The sequence below is a fragment of the Jatropha curcas genome, chromosome 4 (genome assembly GCF_041381405.1).
Source record: "Jatropha curcas cultivar XTBG-Jc1 chromosome 4, XTBG_Jcur_1.0, whole genome shotgun sequence".
Taxonomy (NCBI): domain Eukaryota; kingdom Viridiplantae; phylum Streptophyta; class Magnoliopsida; order Malpighiales; family Euphorbiaceae; genus Jatropha; species Jatropha curcas.
The window spans coordinates 3,439,207-3,466,361 of record NC_143154.1 but is presented as its reverse complement, the minus strand read 5'-3'; the positions used below and the strand labels follow the sequence as shown (position 1 = coordinate 3,466,361).

The 27,155-nt window shown below is 28.5% G+C and overlaps 3 protein-coding genes across 3 annotated transcripts; 1 reads left to right on the top strand and 2 right to left on the bottom strand.

The window, feature by feature from the left end:
* The first annotated feature begins 2,172 nt into the window (after nucleotides 1–2,172).
* On the top strand, nucleotides 2,173–6,824 carry LOC105639081 (S-adenosyl-L-methionine-dependent methyltransferases superfamily protein). The gene is made up of 9 exons (XM_012223022.4): nucleotides 2,173–2,717; nucleotides 3,231–4,139; nucleotides 4,402–4,551; nucleotides 4,701–4,971; nucleotides 5,071–5,181; nucleotides 5,470–5,644; nucleotides 5,734–6,006; nucleotides 6,100–6,294; nucleotides 6,364–6,824. The coding sequence occupies exons 1-9, from the start codon at nucleotides 2,253–2,255 to the stop codon at nucleotides 6,581–6,583; spliced, it is 2,769 nt and encodes a 922-aa protein (XP_012078412.3). The 5' UTR covers nucleotides 2,173–2,252; the 3' UTR covers nucleotides 6,584–6,824.
* Nucleotides 6,825–7,366: 542 nt separating this feature from the next.
* Nucleotides 7,367–9,103, bottom strand: LOC105639064 (Glutaredoxin family protein). The gene is made up of 4 exons (XM_012223000.4): nucleotides 8,700–9,103; nucleotides 8,157–8,230; nucleotides 7,970–8,068; nucleotides 7,367–7,706 (listed from the first exon to the last, which is right to left on the bottom strand). Exons 1-4 carry the CDS (start codon nucleotides 8,909–8,911, stop codon nucleotides 7,651–7,653), a joined length of 441 nt encoding a protein of 146 aa, XP_012078390.1. The 5' UTR covers nucleotides 8,912–9,103; the 3' UTR covers nucleotides 7,367–7,650.
* Nucleotides 9,104–15,400: 6,297 nt separating this feature from the next.
* ALDH3F1 (aldehyde dehydrogenase 3F1) lies at nucleotides 15,401–20,026 on the bottom strand. The gene is made up of 10 exons (XM_012222999.4): nucleotides 19,754–20,026; nucleotides 18,979–19,047; nucleotides 18,798–18,894; nucleotides 18,510–18,716; nucleotides 17,843–17,967; nucleotides 17,643–17,747; nucleotides 17,399–17,571; nucleotides 16,296–16,386; nucleotides 16,054–16,203; nucleotides 15,401–15,738 (listed from the first exon to the last, which is right to left on the bottom strand). The coding sequence occupies exons 1-10, from the start codon at nucleotides 19,946–19,948 to the stop codon at nucleotides 15,502–15,504; spliced, it is 1,449 nt and encodes a 482-aa protein (XP_012078389.1). The 5' UTR covers nucleotides 19,949–20,026; the 3' UTR covers nucleotides 15,401–15,501.
* Nucleotides 20,027–27,155: the final 7,129 nt, after the last annotated feature.

The window sequence follows — 27,155 nt, the reverse complement described above, 5'->3', positions numbered from 1 at the left end:
ATTTTATTTTTAAAAATATGTATCCAATCAAATTATACAAACGTAAAGAAAAAAAATATCATAAAAAAATACTTTTTTTTATGTATCTCCTAAATAAAATATTTTAAATTTTAGTAAAAATAAAATCAAATATTTAAAACTTTTATGAAAAATAAATATAAAAATTTAAAAATTTTCAAATGTCTCGCTATTATATATATTTATTAAAAAATAAATTTAATAAAGATAAATTTTAAATTTTAAAATACTTAATTATCTATATGAATTTATTTAATAACTAATTTTAATAACTTATATCCAATCAATTAATAAAATATAATTTTTTAATTACGCATGAATAAAGTTATTTTAAGATATTAAAATTTCATCAAGGGCGCTATCAGAAATCCTATTATTCCTCATTCCCACATTTATATAGTACTATTTTTTTATGCTAATTTTTTATACTCGTTTAACTTTTCTATTTATGTAATTAAAGTATAAATTTTTATGTAGATTCCAATAAATATAATGATTTTTATATATACAGTAAAATTTATTTTTTAGTTATATGTCTTGCACTATAATATATCATTGAAAAAAATTGATATATTTGTTTCTTCTTTTAAAATAGTAATTTAAATATGAAACATGTCATTTATATTCTGATTTATATAGTTTTTATTATACACTAGTTGCTTTTATTTTTTATTTAAGTACCAAATTAATTTATAAAAATCATCATATAACTTTAATTTTACGTTTTATAATTAACTTACATATTTTGTTAATAATTTTCACTATAATCTCTTTTAGTAAATAAATATATTTTAACAATAGAATAAGAAACTAACGTAATAAATCAAATTAAATATTTATAAGTAATAATAACTTTTACTTTTTTTTAGCCAATCAAAATTATGAAATCATTTAAAAAGTTTATTAATAAAATTATGTTCTTTAGCAGAAAGAATATAATTTGAATTAATAAGATATCAACATAATTAATCGAATTCGATATGTTTAAAAATAACATTTTTTATCTTATTTTTGGGCCAACCAAATTAGGGTACAATTTTTAATTAAAGAAATTTAACTATGCTCTTTTTAAATTAAAATCTTAATTATCTAGATATATTTATTTAAAATAAATTTGAAAAAAATAAAAATTTTCAAACGTCTCGTATTTACATATATTCATTTAAAATAATAACGTTGAAGATAAATTACAATAATAGTAAATAAAAATAAAAACAATGAATAATAATAATAAATTATTAAATTATTATAAATTTATACAATAATATAATGAAATAAAACATATTAGAGATAATAAGATAATAATGGTAAAATTTTAAATTTTCAAATGCTTAATTATCTATATCTATTTATCTATTAAAAAAAAGTTAAAAAACATCCCATCAAATTTTTTATATATATATATATATATTAAAATTTTTTAATTGGCTATGACTAAAGTTATTTTAAAGTATCTTAAATTTTACAAGGATAATATAAAAAATCACATTATTTCCCTCATTTCCACTTTTATGTATAGTATAGATAGATAGATATATAGATAGACAGATAGACATAGATAGCCTCATTTCCACTTTTATGTATAGTATAGATAGATAGATATATAGATAGAAAGATAGACATAGATAGTCTCATTGGTCTTGTTGCTTATGTGAAGAGTGAGAGATTTCGATTTCAGGTTCTTTTGTTGACTAAAAGAGTTTTCACCAATTTGATGAATTAGGAAGAGGGCTATCTGTTATGTAGCTCATCATGTTATTTCGGTCCAATGAACGAATGTGAAAAATAAAAGTAAAATTTCATGAGAAAAAAATAAAATAAAATAAACTTATGTGAAGAGTGAGAGATTTCGATTTCAGGTTCTTTTGTTGACTAAAAGAGTTTTCACCAATTTGATGAATTAGGAAGAGGGCTATCTATTATGTAGCTCATCATGTTATTTCGGTCCAATGAACGAATGTGAAAAACAAAAGTAAAATTTCATGAGAAAAAAATAAAATAAAATAAAAATCGAGAGCACACACGAAGTATGGTCCCAATCTTACAACTCTTTTAACAAATTTCCTTATCCGACTCCTAAGGATCTTTGATAAGTTCTAACATTAGAATAGAAAAATTTGTTATCATTTAATCAACTTTTATTACTCCTAAAACCTCTCCTTTGCCTTAACAAAATCTCACTTTCATTTCATATACTCTCCTTTCTCCTTATTTTCTACCCAAAATCCATAACAATGCCTTTAGGCAGGTCTCGTACAAGTAAGCGTACCTCATCATCTTCATCTTCTTCCTCCTACACATCAACCATTACTACTATAGCATTTATAGCAGTTTGTGTTATAGGCGTATGGATGGTCACCTCAAACGCCGTAGTTCCAACACCACAAACCCCCACCCGCACCGGCAAAGTCACCCCGGTGTCAGCCATTGTGGTTGTGGAGGATAATGACGTTTCTTCTTCTCGTGAGAATCAAAATAATGAAAGCAGTAGTAATAAAAAAGAAGATCAACCTGTTTATGAAGATAATCCAGGGGATCTTCCTGCTGATGCTATAAAATCTGATGATGATCCTAAAACCAGTAGTGATCAGCCGAGCAGTAATGGAAAACAAGAATCTGGTGGTGAAGAGAATTCACAGGATTTGAAAGGGAAAAGGTCTAGTGAAGACCAAGAGAAGCAGAGAGAAAGAAAGACTAAGGTATCCTTTTTCTTTTTCTTTTTTCTTCTTTTTTTTTTCCTTTAAAATTTCTGGTAATGAAGTTATTATTTCGCCTTACATAAACTGATCTTTATTAAATATACAAATATAAGAGTTAATGAAATTGTATTTGTGAAAAATAATAATAATAAAAAATATTAGATGCATAAAGTCCTTATAGTATACAAATATTAGCATTCACATGAATTATGAATGTATTTGTAACCCCGAGTTATTATTTTATATATATATATATATATATATATATATATATATATCATACTCTCTGTATACGAATGTAATAGTCATTTAGTTTAAAGGTGAACATTTAGTTTAGTTTGATTCGAATTTTCATAAAATCGAAATAAGGGATTTTTATATAATAAATGATTTATGTGTGTGTATATATCATTTAGACCTAAAATAACTGAATTGTAAAGACATCTGAAAGTGTAATTTTAAACAACTGCAAAGTGTACGGATCGAGCTAAACCTGTTTAGTGACCGAGTCAGGTATCTGAGGAGAGTACATTAACTCAGAGACAACAAGTTGATCAAAATAGCCAAGAAAATTCTGAAGCTGAGCAAGGAAGTAGCAATGGAAATCAAGAACAAAGCAATATAACAACTGAAACTGGTGAAAAATCACAACAAGAACAAGAACAACAGCAAGAAAATGTTGAGAAGAGCACTAAAACTTCACAGGAACCTCTGAATCAAGAATCACACATCCAAGAATCACAACAACAAGAAGAATCACAAAATACTAAATCATATGAAGAGCAACAACAGCAACAACAAGAAGAATCACAAAATACTAAATCATATGAAGAGCAACAACAACAGCAACTACAAGAAGATGCAGGAATCCAAATTGTCACTTCTAGAGGATCTCAAAATGATGCATCGGAAGAAGATCAACAACAACAACAACAACAACAACAACAACAAAAGCCAAAAGAAAAGCAACAAAAACAATATGGAGATAAAAAATCTGAAAAAGCCATAGAGAAGACGAAAACTCAACAACACACAACAGTGGAAGATAAGTCACCAACTGAGACGAACTCAGCTGAAGCTTCAATTCTTGGGGGTGGGGCTTCTGCAGGAATACCCAAAGAATCCAAGGAGTCGAAGAATTCTTGGTCTACTCAAGCAACTGAATCAGAAAACCAGAAAGAGAGACGAAAAGAAGAATTGGGTAAAGATAATATATATGGATATATATGGCAGCTTTGTAATGTAACAACAGGTGCTGATTATATACCTTGTTTGGACAATGACAAACAACTAAAGAAGTTAAGGAGTACAAGACATTTTGAGCATAGAGAGAGACATTGTCCTGAAGAAGGACCTACTTGTTTGGTTCCAATTCCTGAAGGATATAAAAAATCTATTCCATGGCCTGCAAGCAGAGATAAGGTATGTAACGTCTTGAAGATGCTTAATTAACCTTTGCAGTTTTCATTTTATTTTTTATGAATTAAATTAGATGAAGGTGGCTTTGATGTAACATTAAAGAAACTGCCTTCTTCCAAAAGCTAGGGAAAGGTTACGTACATCAATCCTTCCTAGCAGAGCCTACGAATATAGGATGTTTTGTGTATTGCGCCGCCCTTTAATGTTTAGATTAAATACACTCGGTATACTGTTATTTTCATTTTTTTTTATTGTGATATGGCAGATATGGTATAATAATGTACCTCATACTAAGTTGGCAGAGGTGAAAGGACATCAAAATTGGGTTAAGGTGACAGGTGAGTTCTTGACCTTCCCAGGTGGTGGCACTCAGTTCATACATGGAGCTCTCCACTACATTGACTTTCTCCAACAGGTCAAATTTCTTCCTTCATAGTGTCACCTTCACTGATAGGTTAACTCTGTGTCTGTGTGTGTGTATATATATATATATATATATATATATATATAGAAAAGGAAGAAAAATCGTTCTGATTTGAATAACATATTATGAATTTGATGCAGGCAGTGCCAAATATTGAATGGGGAAAGCATACTAGAGTGGTTTTAGATGTTGGGTGTGGAGTTGCAAGCTTTGGTGGTTACCTATTTGACAAGGATGTTCTTACAATGTCCTTTGCACCAAAAGATGAACATGAAGCTCAAGTTCAGTTTGCTCTTGAAAGAGGAATTCCTGCTATTTCTGCCGTTATGGGTTCTCAACGCCTTCCATTTCCAAGCAGAGTCTTTGATCTTCTGCATTGTGCACGTTGTCGAGTGCCTTGGCACGCAGATGGTGATCATATATATAATTCTACTTCGTTTCTTTATTATTATTATTATTTTTGGATTTTTTCATGGTGATAAACCTAATTAAGATGATATATTGGTTCAGATGGTATGCTACTTCTGGAATTGAATCGTATCCTGAGACCTGGAGGATATTTTGTTTGGTCTGCAACTCCAGTGTATCAAAAGCTTCCAGAAGATGTGGCGATATGGCAAGGTAGCTAAGATTTTTTTTTTTTTTTTTTTTTCTGAAAAGATATATAGGGTCTGGTTGACAAAATTAATTTGTTTTGGAAAATGCTAAAAGCTAAATTTAATAGGAGTTAATCTCTTATTTCAAACGATATGTTATTGAATACATTAAAAAATAGCGTTTAATCAAAATGTTAAAACTACTTAAAATAGCTGTTGCAGAACACAAATATAAGAATAATTTTTTTTGTTTGATTGTATAATTGCCTTTTGGCCTTCTTACCATTTTTTGACTCTTATCGATTTCTTTTAGCAATGTCTGCATTGACTAGATCAATGTGTTGGGAGCGTATAACAATCAAAAAGGACAAACTCAATTCAATTGCTGCTGCCATATACCGGAAACCTACGACTAATGATTGCTATAATCAAAGGAAGAAAAACAATCCTCCCATGTGTAAGAGTGATGATGATCCAAACGCTGCCTGGTAAGATTTCTCATTCAAGAAACTACTCAACCTAAATTCTCAGGTACTATACTAATTTATATTCCTAACAATGGCAATTTGTTTATCAGGTATGTACCTCTGCAAGCGTGCATGCATCAGGTACCGGTTGACAGCAGCGAAAGAGGGACTCGATGGCCGGAAAATTGGCCAAAGAGGGTACATGCACCTCCTTACTGGTTAAATAGTTCTCAAATGGGAATCTATGGCAAACCAGCTCCTCAAGATTTTGCCACAGATTATGAACATTGGAAACATGTAGTGCGCAAGTCATACATGAAGGGTTTAGGTATAAGTTGGTCCAATGTGAGAAATATAATGGACATGAGAGCTGTTTATGGAGGGTAATGACTAATGATTCGGTTTATATTTATGCACTTTGTTCAGCTATTATGAGGATTCTCATAAAGAAAATACCCTTTTTTGAATGAATCCAGGTTTGCAGCTGCTCTTATGGACCTTAAGGTATGGGTTCTAAATGTGGTGAACATAGATTCTCCAGATACACTTCCTATAATATATGAGAGAGGCCTTTTTGGTATATACCATGACTGGTGTGAATCCTTCAGTACTTACCCAAGAAGTTACGATCTCCTACATGCTGATCATCTCTTCTCCAAACTAAAGAAAAGGTATAATAAACATATTAATGTTCCTTCCCATTTTTGGAGCTAAACAAAGTTGGGGTTTCATTTTTGCAGATGCAAACTTGCTTCGGTAATGGCAGAAGTTGATAGGATAGTGAGACCTGGAGGTAAATTGATAGTTCGTGATGAGTCGAGTGCAATCGGGGAGGTCGAGAACTTGTTAAAGTCTCTCAAATGGGAGGTTTATCTAACCTACTCCAAAGACCAAGAAGGTCTGCTCAGTGCACAGAAAGGTGAATGGCGGCCACAAATATATGCAGCTTCTTCTTTATAGTATAGACAACAGTTTTGGCCACTAATCTTCCAAAAATGCTTGTAGACCTGTTCTGCTGACTTTCTTTGCCACTGTTCTTCCTTTGGGATGCAAAACTTTTTGCTTAAATGAAAAAAGGCAAGCAAATGTATTTATTGTGTAAAACTATGGTGATATAGTCAATGAATAGTGCTAAGATTGGGAATTGGCATGCTCTACTTTCTGTCATAGAAATAAAGTTCCAATGCAACAAATTTAATCAGATGGTGACAGACTATACATCCAAAGCTCTAATTTATCAAACTTCAACTCGAAAAAATGCCCTTTTGACATTGCTTTTTGAGTTGCTCTTTCGAAACAAAAAATTTGTTTGTAGACCAAATTTTCCGTTCTCTAATGATAAAGATATCAGAAAAACTAAACCAATCAACCTCTCAAACTGATCTTTTCTACAGCATATAAAATTGTGTTCTTTTAGCTCAGTGAATAAAAAAAAAGACACTAAATCTCCTACCAAACAAAAAAAATTTATTGTGTTGGTACAATGTATCTCCTTAATGAAAGATATTTCATTCTGTTCGAAAAAGAAGAAACACAAGACGTCTTCAATCCTGGAATGGCTAAAATTTCATTTTGCAGTAGGAACTAAAATTAGTAAGTTGTTTTTAAAATAGAGGCAATCTGAGGGTGATTAACAATCTGCATTTTCTGTGCAGAGAGATGATAATGCATGTCAAACACAAAGTTATTCATAGGCAATCTGGGTGATTAAGGATCTGCATTTTCCATACAGAGACATGTTAATGCATGTAAAACACAGTATCACCACTAATGAATTTTAATTGCAAAAAAGAAAGGTCCTCTAATTCAGATCAACATGCGATTACATGATAAAACCTTACTACTCTTTGACCTGCACTACGGATTTTGAAACTGATAAACTCTTAACACTCTATATAAACACTTGTCGATGCTATGAAGCTAAAACAATATATTCTCAACATATACTAAAGCATCCATATTGTTCACTAATACCAGAAGCAGCTTTGGCTCAGAAGCAATTGTTTCTCAACTTTCCAATCCACCCATCAATTTTCAGCCAGAAGTTCCAGCAATTTGCCACTCTGGACAGCATCTTTGAGATCTGAATAGAAAATCAATTAATGGCTCTGTTTGGAATAGAGTTACTTTTGAAATTTGCACCTTCTGATTTGATTTATTTTTTACAAAAAAACTTTCTTACTTCCAGAAGAATATGGTTTCCTAAGCATTGAACATCGCAAACGCAATTGCCAATGGATACCATATATGAAAACACAAGAACTAAGAACATACAGAGGGTAGCAAACACCCAGAGGAGGAAGGGAGTTTTATAAGAAAATGATGGTATCGATCACAGCAGCTTACCATCAGATCCACCAATATGCTTTCCATTCACAAATACTTGAGGAACAGTGCGTCTCCCGACAAGATCAAGAAGAACATACTGAATCTGAGCTCCATCATCTGCACATATTCATAGTAACAAAGTCATCTTGAATCACATTTTGGCATCCAAATAACAACATTCAATCAGTTAGATACATCATCATACCTCGAAGATCTAGTTCAACAACATAAGCCTTCTCATGTAGTTCACTGAATATGCGCTTGGCACGGAAGCAATACCTAGAGCAAGGAAAATAAATTTTTCTTTTTAAGAAAAAAGCACAACTCCTCTTTCCACATTTCTTTTTCATTATCTATATTATTTTACCTCCCATTATCTCTCAGTTAATTAACCTTGTTACTTAAAATAAGAAATCATTATCACAGAAGTCAGCAACAATTGGGAATGGAAAGTATAAGCATGCAAGCTAAATCATTCCATATAAAACTGAATGATATAAGAAATTCAAATTAATTGAAATCAAGCACCTGAACTGAAAATTTAATCTCTTTCAATTTCTAATTGATTAAACATTATTTTAAACAGAAAAACCAGTGTTCTAATTACTTCATGCCCAATCTAATCATACACAAAGCAAGCAAACATAGAGGTTACCGCAATTCCCAAAATCACAAATAACAAAACCCTAATAGCAATTGGTGTAACGAAAAGGTAAAAACCGAAATTGAAGAGAGAATTAGGGATTACGGGCAGTAAGATTTGGAGAAGATGACAATCCTCTGAGAGTTGATGAGGTTCTGTACAAAAGCAGAAGCTGAATTCGATGCATTGGCAACTTTCGCCGCATTTAACAATAACAACAGCGACAATAATACGAATAATGATGAACCAAATCGTGTTCGGCTTTGAATTCCATTAACAAGAATCACCGACTCGTCTTTCTTCGTCTTCATTTCCATTTCCTGTTACTAGTAATTGTTGTCTCTCACGTATATATTGCTTTCCTACTCTGTGTCTGGAGGGAAATGGACAAGGAATGAGACCCAGCCCAACATATACACGGCCGCACTGTAATTTGACACTTTTTTTTATTTATTTAATTTTCTAAGATCAGATCAGGAGGTGTTCCTTTCCGACAGACCGAGCATAAAGATTGTCTTTTTTTTTTTTTTTTTTTTTTTTTTTTTTTTTTTTGTCTTTGTGAGGAAAGAAAATATACTAAAAATCTCACAAGGACGAAAATTTAGAAGAAAAGAAAATTTTCAATATTTTCCATTCTCCCCATTATTTCTCAATCTCTCTAAATTGAAGAGAAAGTGATAGAGATGGAGTGAAAATTTCTTCCTCTCTTTATTTTCTTTCCAAACCAAACATAAAATGAAAAATAAAGAGAAAAAATAAATAATAATAATCTTTTTTTATTTTTATCTCTAATTTTATTTCCTCTCATATTTCCTTCTTCTCTTCAAACATAGCATTAACAGTCCGTTTGGATTGGATTATTTTTTGGAAGGAAAGAACACGCGGAGTTAAAATTTGAAAGGAAAATAAGAATATTTTATTTGGAAACACGTGGAAAATTATGAAGGAAGAAAAATATTGTTTATTTTTTTCTTAGGCCCCACCAACTTGCTTTTTCTCCTTTTTGGAGAGAAAATCTCGCATTCACAACGTAAACAATCACTATTCACAAGCAAATGGCAATAAAACAAATCATGTTCTTGTATTATTTTCTTTTCATGTCCATCTCGAAATTATTTTAATTACGTATTTGTATAATTTTTTTATATAAATAAATATTGTATTATTTATTTTTTTATGTCCATCTTAAGATTACTGTTAAATTACACATTTGTATTATTTCTTATATATATATATATATATATATATATAAATAGATAGATGTCTTAACATAATGCCTTTGCAAATTTTAGAAACTAATGATGATAAATTCTAATATATTAGTATTATTCATGTAATATAAAATTTTCATATACATAGCCATAGTCTATGTAGGTATGATCTTCATATAATATATGAGACTTTATTTCCATCCAATTTTTTTTTCTGTTTCCCATAATTTTTTTTTTTTAAGATATATACATTTGTAGGAAGTAGCAATGGAAGCGGTGCAGATATTTTAGAGTATCCGATCCACCTCGATTCGTTTGAAAAGAATATGGGTAGTTATAAATGGGCTTGAGACAGATATAGATAATGAAATTACTACTTGTTATGGATATGGATAGTGCACGGGTATAGGTATTTGGGTAGCCGTTATCCATTGCCCGCTACATTAAATGAATTTGGCAATGGGTAGCCAGGAATATCCTATCCATTATTAGTAAAAATTGCATTTTAAATAAATTCGGATTTAGATAGTTTAAAATTCATAGGTACTTACGCATATAAGGGTATTTTAAATGGATTTTGGACGGGTATGGATATAAAAATTTAAATGGATTCAAATATAAGTACTTAAATGGATATTTTGACGGGTTTAGAATGAATATAAATAGTAGAAAATTCAAATAGATACAAATACGAATAGCGAATGAATCTAGTCCTGTTATTGAATGAATATTAAGAAAAGAATCAAATACATAAAGGTGAGGAGTATGAATTAATGTGATTTAAATGAAGATAGCTAGTATTTAGAGGTTTGACAAATTAAGAATAACTGTTAGAAGATTTGATGCACACAGGAATAATAATACATCAGAGGATCTAAGATAAATGTTTTTATATTTTGGGATTTCACGAGTGTAGGAAAAATTGTGGTTCGCGTTGATCTCACTATGCTTATATGAGAATAAATTTTAAAACAAATTGATCAAAAATTGATAAAAAGATTGGCTAATAGTTAATAGGAGTATTTACAAGTAATGAAAAAGTTATGGACCTAATCTTAAGGACATTCAGGAATATAAAGGAATGTCTGGTAGAAAAATGATAAGTTGGGTAATTAGGTTGAATCGTTTATAGAATTACGAGGGTGGTATATATAATTAAGGGATAGTTAGTATAATCTAGGAATTAATATGGTGAAAGTTTAGTATGTAGTGAGTGTATTAGACAGAATATAATTAAGATTCTAGTACATGTAGGATGTTTAATAAGTCAGACTAAGTCTATGGACCAAGTAGAATAAAATAAAAGTAAAAGATAACAAAGGCAATTAGTGGTTTTGGGATTGAAACACTATTATATTGGGGTGATAATTATATTAGAAAAATTATAGGTTGAATATAATTTGAACATAATTTGAATATAAAGAATAGAGGAGAATAATATTTGTATAATTGAAAAGTTTCTTGTTATATCTCTTGGAGAATAGAGATAAGGTAGATATTAATACCTGCCCCGCTTTCATCTTTAGTAGGAAACTATATGACTTTTTCAAAACAATCTTGACACAGAATTTTTATGACATCATAAATTAGATGAAGCCTGATCATATGAGATCAATGGTGATAAATCGAAATCATAAATTATTGGCAAGATCGGTGATGGTGAAGGATTATGTTAAATGAATGAAAGAGAAAATGCAAATGATGAATATTGACTCAATATCAAACAATGATCATGTCCACATCTAGCCTAAAATGTAAATTATAAATGAGAAAAACTACAATATTACATAATTGTGAGTTTTTTTTTAAATAAAAATTTTCTCTTAAACATAATTCTAAAAAACAAAACTTGAAAAAAAATGGAAAAAAGTAATTACTTATTTAATGATTAAGATTTATTTATTTTTCATTTTGTTAAACATTTATTAATTGAAATTTATTTAGTGGTTGTCTATAAAAGGTAGTGATTGACTGAGCTGTAATGTATTTAAGCTTGAATGATGGTAATAAAAGGCAGTAATGAGCTCGTCAACGTCTAATTTAATAATTTTATCTGCTTTTCTTTCATTTTTTTTTATGTAACATACGGTGCACCCACACCTTGCAACCCTAATTGTTTAATTTATTATTCATTAATTCATTATAATTAATCAATTATAATTTAATTGCAAAATGCGCTACAATGTTTAATATATATATATAAGGCAAAAATGTAAATGTACAATCATACAATTTTCTTTTCTTAAAAAAAGAAATATTTTATTTTATTTCCTCTATTTGTTTTCCTTCCAATCCAAACATAAGTGGAAAATAATGAAGGAAAATGAATAGTTTAATTATTCCTTATTTTCCTTCCTTCCTATTTACTGAGATCAAGGAAAAAACTACCCTAAAACACGATTTATGTTTTGACACGTTAAGAGTATCATTCTTATAGAGATTGCGCCTCGTATCCCCGTTAATTTATTAGACGCATTTTTTTAATGTAATAAAGAGCCACAAACTGGTCTTCCCCCTTTTTTTTTTTTTTTTTTATTTATTTATTATGTTTTGCATATTCTTTTCGATTTGTTTAACCTGGAACAATAGAAAATCAATTCTCTCAAACTCGAGCTTTACAATAAAAATGTTATAACATCCTTGAATTTTATATTTTATATAAATTATCTCTAATTACTTGGTGAATTAAAAGATGATTACTTATGTTGTATCGTCAGTAGTATTATTTAAGCACATTGAGTATTTCAAGGAATAAAAAATCTAAAATTATGCCATAATCGAGTAAAATTTAATAAAAAAACATAACATAATTATTTATCGGGTAAAATTTAGCAGCAAAAAAAAAAAAAAAAAAAAAAACCTAGGAACATACTGAATTCAACTACTTTATAGCTGTTTGAGACATCAAAATGCCTAGAGATGTTACAAATTATGCAATTAAAAAAAAAAATAATTTGTAGATAATGGCTTATCACAATTCATTCACAGAAGAATAAAATAGTACAAAAAAAATTCTAAAAAAATTTTATAGAAGAATTTTCTTTTAACTCATTAAATAATCGCAAATTCTTACAACAACAACATAACCAGATATCCCAAGTAACATAAATAAATCAAAAAATTTTAAAACATTAAATATAAAAAAATCATAATCCAGAGGAGGTCTCAGAATTGCAGAGGTAGGATTGAGATTTGTAAAGCTCGTTATAAGCCTCTAGTTTAATAAACATCCCACACGCACCAAACACATCCACGTCCACAACAATCACCAGGTTTTCAAGTTTTTTTAAACCTTTTTTAGTTTCCCTTTTTTTTTTCTTTTTACCGTTATAAGGTAGAAAAAAGTTCTTTAGTTTTATTTATCAATTAACAAAAAATATCACAATATGAATATTTTACTCCAAAATATACCCTTCAAATAGCTTTTTTTTTTTTCTGTTATAAAGGGAAAATATCTTTCTATTTGAATCAAAAGTTAAAAAATGTTACGATATAATTTTTTTATTTCAAAAAATTAGAATTGTTGCTCTCTAAGGCGCTCAACCGAATGGAAGGACCCGGCCTTGATCTTTTCTTATGGGCCAGCCAGTATCAAAATCGAAGAAGATGAGGAAAGCAGTTCGTTCAGGATGTTAAACTTTGTATTCAATCGGGGAACCTTTCACATATTATGATTTTTTCTCGCAAGAGGACGAAAAGCAAGCCAGAAGAAAGCCAAGCAAAGGTCCCCTTCTCGGGATAGGTGGGCTCATCCTGACTACGGAAAGGCAAATGACAGACGCAAATAAGAGACAGAGATGCGTTACACGAAACAGTTTAGTCATTACAGCTTCGAATATGGGCCCTGCTTTGGCTTCAAATTTCCTTTTTTTTTACCGATGGAAATGAGAAATATGTCTTTTATTTTATTTAGAGTTTAAAAAATAAATCTTAAATAAATAGTACAATTTGTATGTAAAAAATATATATTAAATTAAAATATATTTATTTAAATGAGGAACATTTTTTTTTATTTTTTCTCTTTTTCCACTTACAATTTAGAAAGTTATATTTATATTAAAAAATTTTAAATAATAATAAAATTATTGCATTTAATGATGAAAATTAAAATTAATTTTAACAATTAAAAATCACGTGTGATCTTTTTTTTCTTTTTTAACGGTTGCAAACCAGAACCACCAGTTTCAAACCAAAACTGCTGGTTTTAATTTTCAAATGTAAAAAAATCGCAGCCAAACCTTACATACTCGATTCTGGTTACGGTTTGAAACCTTGAATTGCTGACCACAGTTTGGTTCCAGTTTTGACTAGTTTAGTTTCGATTCGATTTCGATTCAGAACCAAACTTTGGTCACACCTAATTTTAGTAGCAAAATAACTAACAATTACTAAAACAGTTAATTTCAACTACTAAAACTGCTAATTTTGTTGAACGAAGCATTTAGCATTATAGACTTTGATTTGCAAAATATGGATTTAATCTGTACTTAATACAATTTTTAAAATTTTTAAAAACTTCCAACTGTCCATTAAAGACATGTTCTGCAATATTAGCTGCTTGTAGTAACTGATAGTTGTTCTAATAGCTATTAGCTGGTTTAAATTAGAAGTGTTTGGTAAAAAAAAAGTTTAACTTAAAATAAAGACAATTAGTTATTTAAGGTATGTTCGGCAATATTAGATGTTTTGGTAGCTATTGGATATTTTAGTAATATTTAGCCGTTAACTTTTTGAGTAGCTTTTTATGAAACACTAAAAGCTAAACGTTATATGAGTTAAACTTTTCACAAAATATTATCTTAACCTCTAATAGTTAGTTCAAATACTATATTATTGAACACTATAAAAAGTAGCGTTTATCATTTTGACTGATCAAAACTCTAAAAGCTACTTAAACAACTGTTGTCGAACACAATCTTAATTTGCTGAATTTGGGGGAAAAAAAAGAGTATGATTATAAAAAAAAATTAATTAATCTTTATAAAACCCTAAAGTTTAGGTACTTTGTTTTATAAAAAATTTTCTTAACCTCTAAAAGTTATTACAAAAACTATGTTAACGAATCATACAATTAATAGAAATAGAGTTTTAACTTCATCAAAATACTAAAACTGGTACCGAACATGGCCTAAGTGTTTAATAGATTAATTGGAATTGGAGCATTCAGTAGAATCTTTTGGAAGTTGAGATATAAAATACGGTGCAATTTTATAAATTAAAAGCGTTTAACATATAAATCAAAAATAAAAGTTAAAAGTATAAATGAATTTTTTGCCAAAAGTACACGAGTCATTTTGTACATTTGGCCTGTAAAAACATATAGACAAACTCGAGCAAAATTAGCCTATTACTATTTGATTTCACGGATTTAATTTTGGAATCAAACAAGAAAATATGTACAAATCATTTATAACAAATTCCATGAATTGTAATATCCTCAATCCAAACATAGTCTAATGCTAATTCTTTTTAGAATGAAAAAGAAGTCCATGACCACAATTAAATTAATATAAAGATTTTGTATTATTTAATTAGAATAAGGTGAATTTAGTGGAGTGCAGGTCCAAGAAGAAATCAAAGCCAGGATACAATCACTTGTATAGTACTACATATTATTTTATTTTAACTTTTATTCTTCAACCATATAAATAAGTTCATGTCTTGATGCCTTACATATATATAGCTTGATCCAAAAACTATTTTTTCAGTCCAAGCAGTAGTAGTAATAAACCAAGATAGTTAAAACTGTAAGCCAATTTAATAAATTCTAGCTTGAAATTATTCCATGGAGGATACCTTGGCTCAAGCTCAGGGAAGAAACCTCTTTGCATGACTGCTTTTTCATGGCTGAAAGTGTCAAAAGAATATTTCCCATGGTACCTTCCAAATCCACTATGACCAACACCTCCGAATGGCAATTCATCGCATACAAACTACAACCACAGAAAGAAGAAATTAAAATAAATATTGGATCTGTTCGGTAAAATTAAATGTTTGGTAGTTGTTAGCTGTTTTAGTAGTGTTTAGCAGAGTAGCTAGTAGCTATTTGAATAATTTTTCATAAAACAATAAAAATTAAACGTTACAAGGGTTAATCTTTTATAAAATGCTTCTTTATCAGAAGTTATGTTAAAATGCTAAGTATCTTATCTCGAGTGTTATCAAGTAAATCAAGGAAAGCTTGTGTCATGACTCAATTTTACTCTTATGTGAATCAATAGGGAAAAAGAATAGAGTTAGTGCATTACTTGGACCATAGTGTCATTGAAAACCACACTTCCTGAAGATGTTTGAGTTAAAATTTGCCTCTTGAATGTTTCATCCTTTGTGAAGGCATAAATGACAAGAGGTTTTGGTCTAGAGCTTATGAATTGAATGCTTTCTTGAATGTTATTCACCTGCATAAATACATATATAGAGTAGTTATATTGAAATAAAGAGGGAAAAAAAAACTTAAAAACACATCAAAAAGATGATTCTTGTTGTTTACTGTGATAATTGGAAGCAAAGGACCAAAGATTTCTTCAGTCATGATCTCTGAATCAAGTGGAGGATTTAACAAGATTGTTGGCTCAATGAACCTGCAAGATTTTAGCTCAAGATCACAACTTTCCTTAGCTTTTATTTGAACATGAGGCTTAGACCCTATGTTGCATGGAAATGGAGACATGGAAGCGTGAAAATGTGAAAATGGACACGGAAAAACAGTATTTTTAAAAATATAAAAAACAGAAACTTGAGAGAAACACGTAAATATGAAAAGTATAAGGTTATATTTGTAAATATAAAAAAAATTTTTGTAAACCATTAAATATATCCACAAACAAGTAAAGTTTAATCATTTAATTATATCAAAAAGAATTATAAGTTCCATGCTCATAAAAATGCATGTTTTGTAAATTTGTATTTATTTTTATATTTATTTCAATTAGAAAAATTAGTTTTTAAGAGTTTCCGATTTATGGAAACACATCTATGAGAGGTATACTCAAATTACTCAATTTACGGAAACAGCCGTAAAATGTTTCCGAAGAGTTTCCAAGCATTTCCGTGCAGGAAGACATCACATCTATGAGAGGTATACTCAAATTACTCAATTTACGGAAACAGCCGTAATATGAAAAATATAAGGTTATATTTGTAAATATAAAAAAAATTTTTGTAAACCATTAAATATATCCACAAACAAGTAAAGTTTAATCATTTAATTATATCCAAAAGAATTATAAGTTCCATGCTCATAAAAATGCATGTTTTGTAAATTTGTATTTATTTTTATATTTATTTCAATTAGAAAAATTAGTTTTTAAGAGTTTCCGATTTATGGAAACACATCTATGAGAGGTATACTCAAATTACTCAATTTACGGAAACAGCCTTAAAATGTTTCCGAAGAGTTTCCAAGCATTTCCGTGCAGGAAATGTCTTCAAACGCGGAAACTACAGCCAAAGAAAGTTTCCGAGTAACATTGCTTAGACCCATGCTATGGATTTTGTAACTTTAGGCAAATTAATACCTTCAAAGTCCTAATTACACCTAAAATGCAAATCATCTCAAGTTACTTGAAGGAATTTTAAAATAAATAAACTCACAGTTTTTCTTCATCAGTTGAACCGCCATGAACAATGGAAGCTGCAACAAGAGGATCTTTAATAACACTAGATAACCTGTCAAAGGCTTTTATGTTCGCAATTCTGCTAAGGGATTTTGATTCTTTCGTGTTTTCGCCATAAAATTTTCTGATTATCCTGCTCAGTGAGTCTATCTGAAAAACAGAAAATGTTAATCGAAACCTAAAGATTTCTAGATATTAAATTCCAAAACAATCAGTATTACCAGATATGAAGCAAACTTCTCTTCTACAAGAACATAATCTACACTAATGCATGCTTGTCCACTGCATGGCCCCCATTTTCCTCCGACAATTCTTTTGGCTACAATCTTCAATCCAACAAATAAATCAAGAATCAATCTCATATATATATATCTCTACATTATAGAATTCACTGTTTAATAGATCAAGTAAATAAAAATACCTTCATATCAGAAGAAACGGTGGCAGTGTCCAACACAAGAGGACATTTTCCACCCAACTCTAGAGTAACAGGTGTTAAATGCTTTGCAGCTTCTGTCATTATGACTCGCCCCACACGTTGGCTGCCTGAAGATACATTATAATTAAGATTTTGGCAAGCATTTATTGAGGAAGTCTTATATATTTTATCAAAGATACAAAAAATTTAATTGCAAATAATGTACATTTCAATTTCAAATCATGTACTAAACACAAAATGCAAGAGAGCCTAATGACTTGTATATTTGCTAAGTTCAAAACATGGAACTACTAAGTTAATTTTTTCTTTAAAAAAAAATCAATAAACTAGCAAACCATTAAGTTTTATATCCAAATCCATATCAATTCAATATCATTTCCAAATGAATTCAAACCCTTCATTATCTTCATATCTTCATCTCTAATAATGTAATTTTGTCCTTTTGCTCTTCTTCTTCTAGATTGAATTGTAAATTATAAGATTCTGATAACACGGTTGACATAATATGTTTGACTCAAATTTGAAAGTATTTTTATATTGGTTAAGAGTTAAAAGAGAAATTTTGTTCCTACTAAAAAAATCTGTCTACCTGTTTAGATAAAAAAATAAAGAAAAAAAAAATATATAAATATGATAACAAGATACATACCAGTGAAGAATATTTTGTCCCACTTTTGTTGTAGAATTTGTTCACAAACATTTATTCCACCTTCAATGACCTTAATAGCTTCGGAATCCAAGTATTTTGGGAGTGTATTAGCAAGAAAAGAAGAACATTTTGGTGACAGGTCTGAAGGTTTCAAGAGCACTGTGTTTCCTGCAGATATAGCTCCTATCAATGGGTCCAATGCCATTGCTGCAACCATTTAAGGTCGTTGTTCATATAGCTTGTTTGATTCGTGAAATAGTATGAAATAACTCAATTGATTGGACTTACTGATAGGGAAATTCCAAGAACCGAATATCAAAACGACACCGAATGGTTCAGGGATTACTTGTCCACTTGCAGGGAACATAAGCAATGGTATATGACTCTGCTCAAAGTCCAAAATATTGTTGGTTTGTTAGAAACCCTGTTCTTGATTTTAAATATTTAGGTTAATTTCTCTGATACGTACCTTTTTAGGAGCCATCCATTTCTCTATACAGCTCAAAGAATTGTTTGCAGATTTTAGTACCACTCCAACCTACAAGCAACAAAGTAATCAAAAATTAAACAAAGTCGAAGTTCTTTAAAAAATCAAGAATAAAATAGTCCGTGCTTCGACTTTAAAAAATCAAAAATAAAATAGTCCATGTATCAAAATATAAATCGTTTAAAATTTTTATCCTAAATTATAATAAAAGTAATGGCAAATTAGTCTTTATCCTATCCTCATACAAATAGTTATTTTATCTACCATAAATAAGGGTAAAATTTTTTTAAAAAATTATTTATTACTCTTTAAAATAGATAATAAAATTTATAATTTGGCACAAAACAATCACCTAAAACCATGACTTATATTTTGGGATAAAGGAATTATTATCCGTCAAGAGAGCTGAGGAATGAAAAGTCTCGGCGTAAGACTGACAGAAAAAATAATCAGTAAAATTGACCAAATCGAACCAAATTAATTGATTTTGTCATAATAAAATCTAAAATTTTTTCAGTTGAATTCATTTTTATTAAATATATTTCTATATAAAGAAATATATTTAATAAAAATATATAATTATGTTGAAATGATAGGAGCTTTAACACAAATTCTTTCAAATAAGAAACACTACTATAATCACAAAATAATAAAATCAAATAAAACAACTCATATAATGCTCATAAATTAATCTAAAAGAAAAATTAAGTATCCAATTACATAACAGAAGAACAATATATATACATAGACTAATTACCTCGTCTCTGTAAGATTCAACAGGGTGCTTTCCCAGGTCTTGATTAAGGGCTTGAAATATGTTCTCTTCATTATCATTAAAGAACTGAATCAGAGCTCTAAGCTGAGTTTTTCTCCACTCAACAGTTCTTGTTTTTCCACTTCTGAATGTTTTTCTGAGTTCTTCCAAGCTTGCTTCTATTTCTTGGTGATCCATTGCTCCTGATTATCAATACTACCTCTCTCTCCCTCTCTCTCTACAATATGTATATATATCTAGGAATAGCAACTAGGAAGTTGTCGTATGTGTATTGAATATAAAGAGGTTAGGTGATGCAGACATATCCATTAAATGCAGAATGGAGATGCATGTTCATTCAATTAAGGCTCACAAGTCACAACTAGCTATTTTTATGTACTTTGTATGGTTGTTTGGTAATTGTCACTGCTTTTTGTCTATATTTTTTTTAGGAATAAAGTTTAATAAGATATATTATAATTTATTTAAGGAATAAAGCTGAACTTGGGAGCAATATTTAGTTTTTTAAAAATAAATTTTTACCCTTAAATTTGCACCAAAATAATAAAGGGCCAATTGTTAAAAAAATATTTTTTATTATTTTTAACTAATCAAAGTATTTTAAAAGTTTAAAATTATGAAAAAAATTTATTTAAAAACATAAAAAATTATAGTTTTTAATCTTTGATTTACAAAAAATTACGGTTTCGAAAATTTTTGATTATATGAATATTTGGTTTAAAAAGTATTTATTGTTATTTTTAATTGTTTCTTAATTGTATTTGATCTAATCAAATATTTTATTGTTTTTAATTATATTTGATTTAAATTAAAATTCTTAAAATTGGATTTTTTTTTTGTTCTTTTTATGCAAATTCAAGTGGTAAATTATATAAAAAATTAATTTTTGAGCAAACTGAATATTAATCCCAATTTTAGGGAGCAAACTGAGTTTTATTCCATTGTTTAAAGGTTAATTTATCATCTAAACTTTGCATTGGTGAATAAAACTGTCCAATTTTCAGTGAAAAATAAAATAATAATTTTAATTGTAAAAGTTATTTTTAAAATTCAAAAATTAAAAAAGAAAAAGTTATTCAAAAATATATAAAAAATTAAAAAATTAAGAATTGTGTGGTATTTTATTTAAAAATAATTAAATAAAATATTTGATTAGTTGAAAAATTTTAGAATTATAAAAATATTTGGTTATATTGAATATTTGATTTAAAATTTTTTAATATATTTTATTGAAGTCAGATATTTTCGTTTTAAAAAAAAATTGGCCTATTTATTTATTTAATATGAAATTGAGTTAATGATTTGTTTAAAAAAAAATTCTAGAATCATAAATATGTTTGACTATATATATTAATATATTCGATCTAGAACAATTTTTTTTTCTAAAAATTGGCATATTTATTTATTTAGTATAAAAATGAGTTAATAATTATATTATAAGACTTAATTTTTAAGTAAATTATATATCAGCCTCAAATTCCTTTATTTTATAGTTTTTTTCCGAATAGATGAATTTTCTTTTTATTAGGTAACTTACCAGAAAAGAAGCGGAAATTGGGTCCACACAAAACTCATGTGATGAGTCATAATTTATTAGACGAATGCAAAGCAGAACTTTCCGGAAACATGACATTATTGCTAGAGTTTAACAAATCGGTTAATCTGAAATTAAATTAAACTGATTCTGTTTTTGTAATTTGTTTTATTTTTTCATGCAATTTGGTTGAATTTAATTTTTATTTTTGTTAAATTTCAATTATTTTATTTAGTTGGATCTTAGTAATCAACAGATTAAATTAATCAAGCCAAACAAAATTATATTTATTATATATAATATTTTAGTGTGTTTTACATATATATTTAAATTTAAATTACCGCATTGCGTTTTGATTAGAGCCAAAACATGTCAATACGTTGGTTAGCCTAGTACTTATAGTTGCATTTAGAAATGAAAAAATTACTATTACGTCCATATGTATCGATTAAATACCCTCTCAAGATAGATCTGTTTTTTTTTTTTTTGTAAAATACATGATTATATCTGAAAGTCATGTCCATTAGACATTTGACTCATTCCATTTTATGTGTTTTGTCGTGAATCAAAACACTAAAATATAATCAAAGGGGAGAGAAAGTTTTTATGACTAAAATAACCTTGAGTATTTAACCTTACTATGCTCTCCGCTCTTCAACCGTTTTCTCTATTCCCTCTTCATCTTCCTCACCCTTCGCTTCTTCTTGGGTTTTTCACCTTCCTTAGCCTTCCTCTCAATAAAACACCACACTTTCCAATTCACAACAGAGCAACTTCATCTACTCGTGTTTTCATAGTCTCCACCATCTCCTTGATTAATTCTCTTTCTTCTTCTCAATTTCATTGGTATCCTCAAACGTCTTCCCTACTCAGTTGTTTTCGGAGAGGAAGTCAATAGATACAAATTGGTAAACGAGAGTGAGAAGCATTTTTTGTTTAAAATGATGCATATTGTGATTTTTTATTTTTTTTAGAAAAATCAAACTAGAATTTCATTAATTGAAAATTGTATTAAGATATGAGATACAGATCAATATGTTTCTATATTTTTATATAGGAAGCTTAATAATAAATCACTTATACAAAAAAAAAAAAAAAAAAAAACTCAATCTTGATTTGAAGTATTTAACCCGAGTTGACAGAGTATAATATTTGTGCGATAGGAGATCACTTGCTCCACTTGGTGGCTATTCATGGCCACTATTAGACTCCATGGTTTTTCTACAAGTCCGATCTGATTACCTTCAAATTTCTTCTTTCTATTGGAGATGAGATCTGCACTCATTTCTGCGTAACTATCTAAATAGTAAAAGATGCTAGACAAATCACCATAATGGTGATAACAATAACTTAGAACTAGATTTGAAATCACCATAATGGTAATAACAATAACTCAGAACTAGATTTGAGGATAAAATCTCAATATATGGGCAATAATAACTCAGATCTATAAATAAATCTGTAAATAAATTTAAAGATTATTTGCAAAAAAACTAAAAAAAAAAAAAAAGGAAATGGTTCTCACCCGTGGCTGCTCGTGGAAAAAGAAAAGAGAGGTTTTAATTTTTCAGAAGAAGAGAGAGAGAGAGAGAGTGAGGGAATAACATCTTACTTCACTTTTGAAACCCAAAATTACATATAGTGATTTTGGATTGTATGGAAAATGATGAAATTTCTATGGCATTGTTGCAATATAATGTACAGGGAATTTTTAATCTAGATTTAAGACAAAGAACCACCGCATGAGAGACAACAACTGTGTTCCCTCTTACCCCACTTTCTTTAGCATTCAATGCCTTGTTAGACTTTTTCGCATTTTTTTCACGGGGTTATTTTTTTTTTTTTGAGTTTTGAGAGATTAAAGATTTTATGGGTTAGATAAGAAAAAAACTCTTCGACCATGCTGACAGTAGTTTACTTTCTTTAGCATTCAATGCCTTGTTGGACTTTTTTGCATTTTTTTCACGGGTCCTTTTTTTTGGGGTTTTGAGAGGTTAAAGATTTCATGGGTTAAAGAAGAAAAGAACTCTGTCCATCTCGACAGTAGTTTTCATTTTTTTTATTTTTTTTTATTTCGTGTGCTTTTACCCATAGATTAGTTTACTGGTGGAATTAATTTAATTAAAATTATACTAAAAATTAATTTATTTCTGACAAAAAAAACTAAATAAATTAATTTACTCATTTTTAATTTTTTTATTTTGAGTTTTTTTTTATGAATTTATTTTGTTTTTTTTTTGGAATTTACAAATAGAGTTTATATTAAGGTATTTTCGTCTTTTTATAGTAATTTAATGGAAAATCATAAAAATTGACAGAAGTAAGTTCTAACTAGTGTGCTTTACCAATATATAAAGACATAGTAATTTTCCTTTTAGAAACTGAAAATCCCTATCGGTTGTCAATGGATTTCCAAAATCAAACAGAAAGCGATGACTCCATTAATGTGTTTCTTCCAACTTCTACTGACCAACTTAAAGCATTTAGTTGTAGAAAAGATAATTGGGAATAATTTTGTTTTCATATCTTTACTTTTCAGCAATTACAAATATTGGTTTCGTACAACTTAAGATCCTAATTTACAGCCTAAATCAAAGATAAATATTTACAATTAAGGAAACAGATTATTATATGCACAATCTGTCAAAGTTTGATAGCAGATTTCTTTCTCCTTAAATTGTTCACGCCAACATTAGTGACTCAAATTGGCTGGTTCTGTTCATACCCATAAATTTGTGATTGGCTATCTTGTCTATACTTGGTGATTTATTGATTTCCTAGAAAGCTAAAAAGCAAATTCCCATTTCCTATTATCCTTTGAAGCCGCTACTACTTATAGACATGGCCGGTTCAGTGAACCGCGCCGATTCGAGATGTTTAAAATTTTGAACCGGAACCAACCTTTGAACCTTCGGTTTCGGTTTTGGTTCCGATTCTGGCACGGTTCTGGCAAACCGACGGTTCGAATTACGGTTCCGATTCGGTTCCGGTATTACGCAAATTTTTAAAAAAATAATAAAATTTTGATTCCAAATTCATAAATAAATAATAATTTTAAAATGTTTAAATTTTATTAACTAAATAAATTATTATAAAATTTTAAAAGAAAAACTTCTATTAACTAACTTAGAACTATTATTACATTAAATTTACAAATTTTGCTAATTCACTAATATAGAAAACTATAAATGGAATATAAAATTAATGGAATGAGTTGGAAATTATTATTTTCAAATACTAAGAAAATTATTTAAAAAAATCAAATGAAGTAAATTTATGAATGGAAAAATTTAGATTAGAGAAAGAATTTGGAATTGGATGTAAGGAAATAAAAAATAAACAATAGATAATTCCAATATTAAGGAAAATAAAGCAATAGAAAAAATAATGAACTATGGAAATTTGAGAGAATTTTGATTGAAAATAAGAGAATAGTTAGGATATAATTGGTTGTGAAATAAAAAATCATCAACTCATCATATTTATACATGTTTCTCATTTATTAGTTTTTCAAATTGTCCCTTATAACAGAAAAGGAACAGCTATGTTTTTGGATAATTTAGTAAATTACAGTAAATAAATAAATAAATAATTAAAAAATGAATAAAATTTATTTACCAAAAAATAAATAAAAAACACCTATCATATCAAAAACTATCTGTTACACTCTTTTTTTGTACACTTGAATTTTTTTTTTATACATAAATCAACTATTCATGTACCATTTTTTGTATAAATTAAGTCAAATAATGTTTTTTTTTTCACCACTTTTTATAACTTATGTACCATTGTACTTCTCTCACCATAAATCAAATCAACTACAATCAAATCAAGTGACATAAATTTTTTTATAAAAATTTTAAGCTACAATTTTTTTGTGCATCCGATTCGAACTGGACCGGAACAGCCGGTTCCGATTCATTTTTTAACATTCACATGAACCTTAATCGGTTTTTAAACCGTCGATTCCGGTCCAATTTCGATTCGTCTACAGTACAGTTCGATTCCAATTAGAACCGAACCGGTGGCTATGCCTAACTACTACGAGCTTGATAGCTCTCGTACTTGCTTTGTGGCCCACACATTTATCATCCTTAACCAACTTTACTTTATTGTGACAATAAATCTGCTTCACAAATAGCATTCAACCTACTTTTTATAAGCGTACAAAACACATAGAAATAGTGTCACATTTTCCGAGAAAAGGTATATAAAATGGTTTAATTAAATTACTCTCAGTTCCTTTGAATATTATCTGTTTCTAAACTTTTTTAGAAACGCCCCGAGTTGTCATGAATAATTTCCGTGTCTGATCTTTTTCTAAACGGATTTAGCAATGGATTCGATCATTGAGAAACGGAAATATCCGTTGCTATTCTTATATTTTCTTGTAGCGTTCTCATGCTCAATTAGCAGACGGTTATACTAGACCCTTGCCCTTTACACCTTTTCATACACTTCTTTCCAAGGTGGACATTTTGAATCTATCTGCTCCAGCTTGCTAGGGGTGTTAGACAACTCTTGTTTATCAATTGAAACCACACCAAAAGTTGAAGTTGCACCTGTTATATCTATACTATATATAAATATGAAAAAAAAAGAGGAAATAATATAATTTTCGATATCACTTTTAATGAAATTTGGAATATCTAAAATAGCTTTAATTATAGCCAATTAAAAAAATTACATTTTATTAGTTAATTGGATATATTTATAATTTTTTAAATAAATACAAATAGATAATTAAGTATTTCAAAATTTTAAGTTCTATATTTGCTAAATTTATTTTTTAATAAATATATATGATAATGAAACATTTAAAAATCTTTTATATCTTAATTTATTAAATATTTAATTCTATTTTGATTATAATTTAAAATATTTTATTTAAGGGAGAGATAAAAAAGAAAAAAAATACATTCTTTTTTATTAATTTTTTTCTTTATGTTTGTATGATTTGGTTGGATATATTTTTTTAAAAATAAAATTTCAAATAAAATATACTTAATATTTTATTTAGGAGATAGAGAAAAAAAGAAAAAAGTATATTATTTTTATTAATTTTTTTTATGTTTGTATGATTTGATTGGATATATTTTTTAAAAAATAAATTTTTAAATAGAATTTACATAATTAAACCTGGATAACAAATACTTGAAAATTTTTATTTAAAAAATATATAGTATTTTATTGATATATTAATGTCTCTGTATACATGGAAACGTTTTTTGTAAAGTGAGTTTTCAAAAGAGTTTTATTCTTACTCATAATTTTTTATTTTCATTTCGTCATTGAATAATTTGCAACTACTATCATTTTAATTTACCAAGAGATTTATATTTCCCTTGCAATAAATAGATGTTATCTTGATGATTAAGTATTTTTAATTTCTTTGATTTTTTTTCTTATATCTTAAATTTGTTTGACTTAAAAGAAAATACTGTTTAGGAAACTAGAAAATGGAAAAAAACTAGAACTTTATATTTATGTTTTGGGTTACCTTTTGGGATTTCAAGAATTTTCGTTTACGTGCATATATTCATTTCTCTAATGTATTAGGTAGATAATACTGCCACTGTAGTCTAAGTGATTTTCATTATTAATTTAGATCATCTACTTATTTCTTTTCTTTTATATAGGAGTAAAAAATAATTTATTATTCTTTTTCGTTATAGTTGTATATAGCTATTGATTTGGAGTTGAGGGCAGAAGATTAGGGATTGAGTGATGACTTAATTTTCTTTTTGTACATTTATTAGCGTTTTAAGAATCTACATTTACAAATTAGGAACTAAAAGATAATTGGTCTAGGGTTTAGGTTGAACTTTATTTTGAGACCATTTTATTATA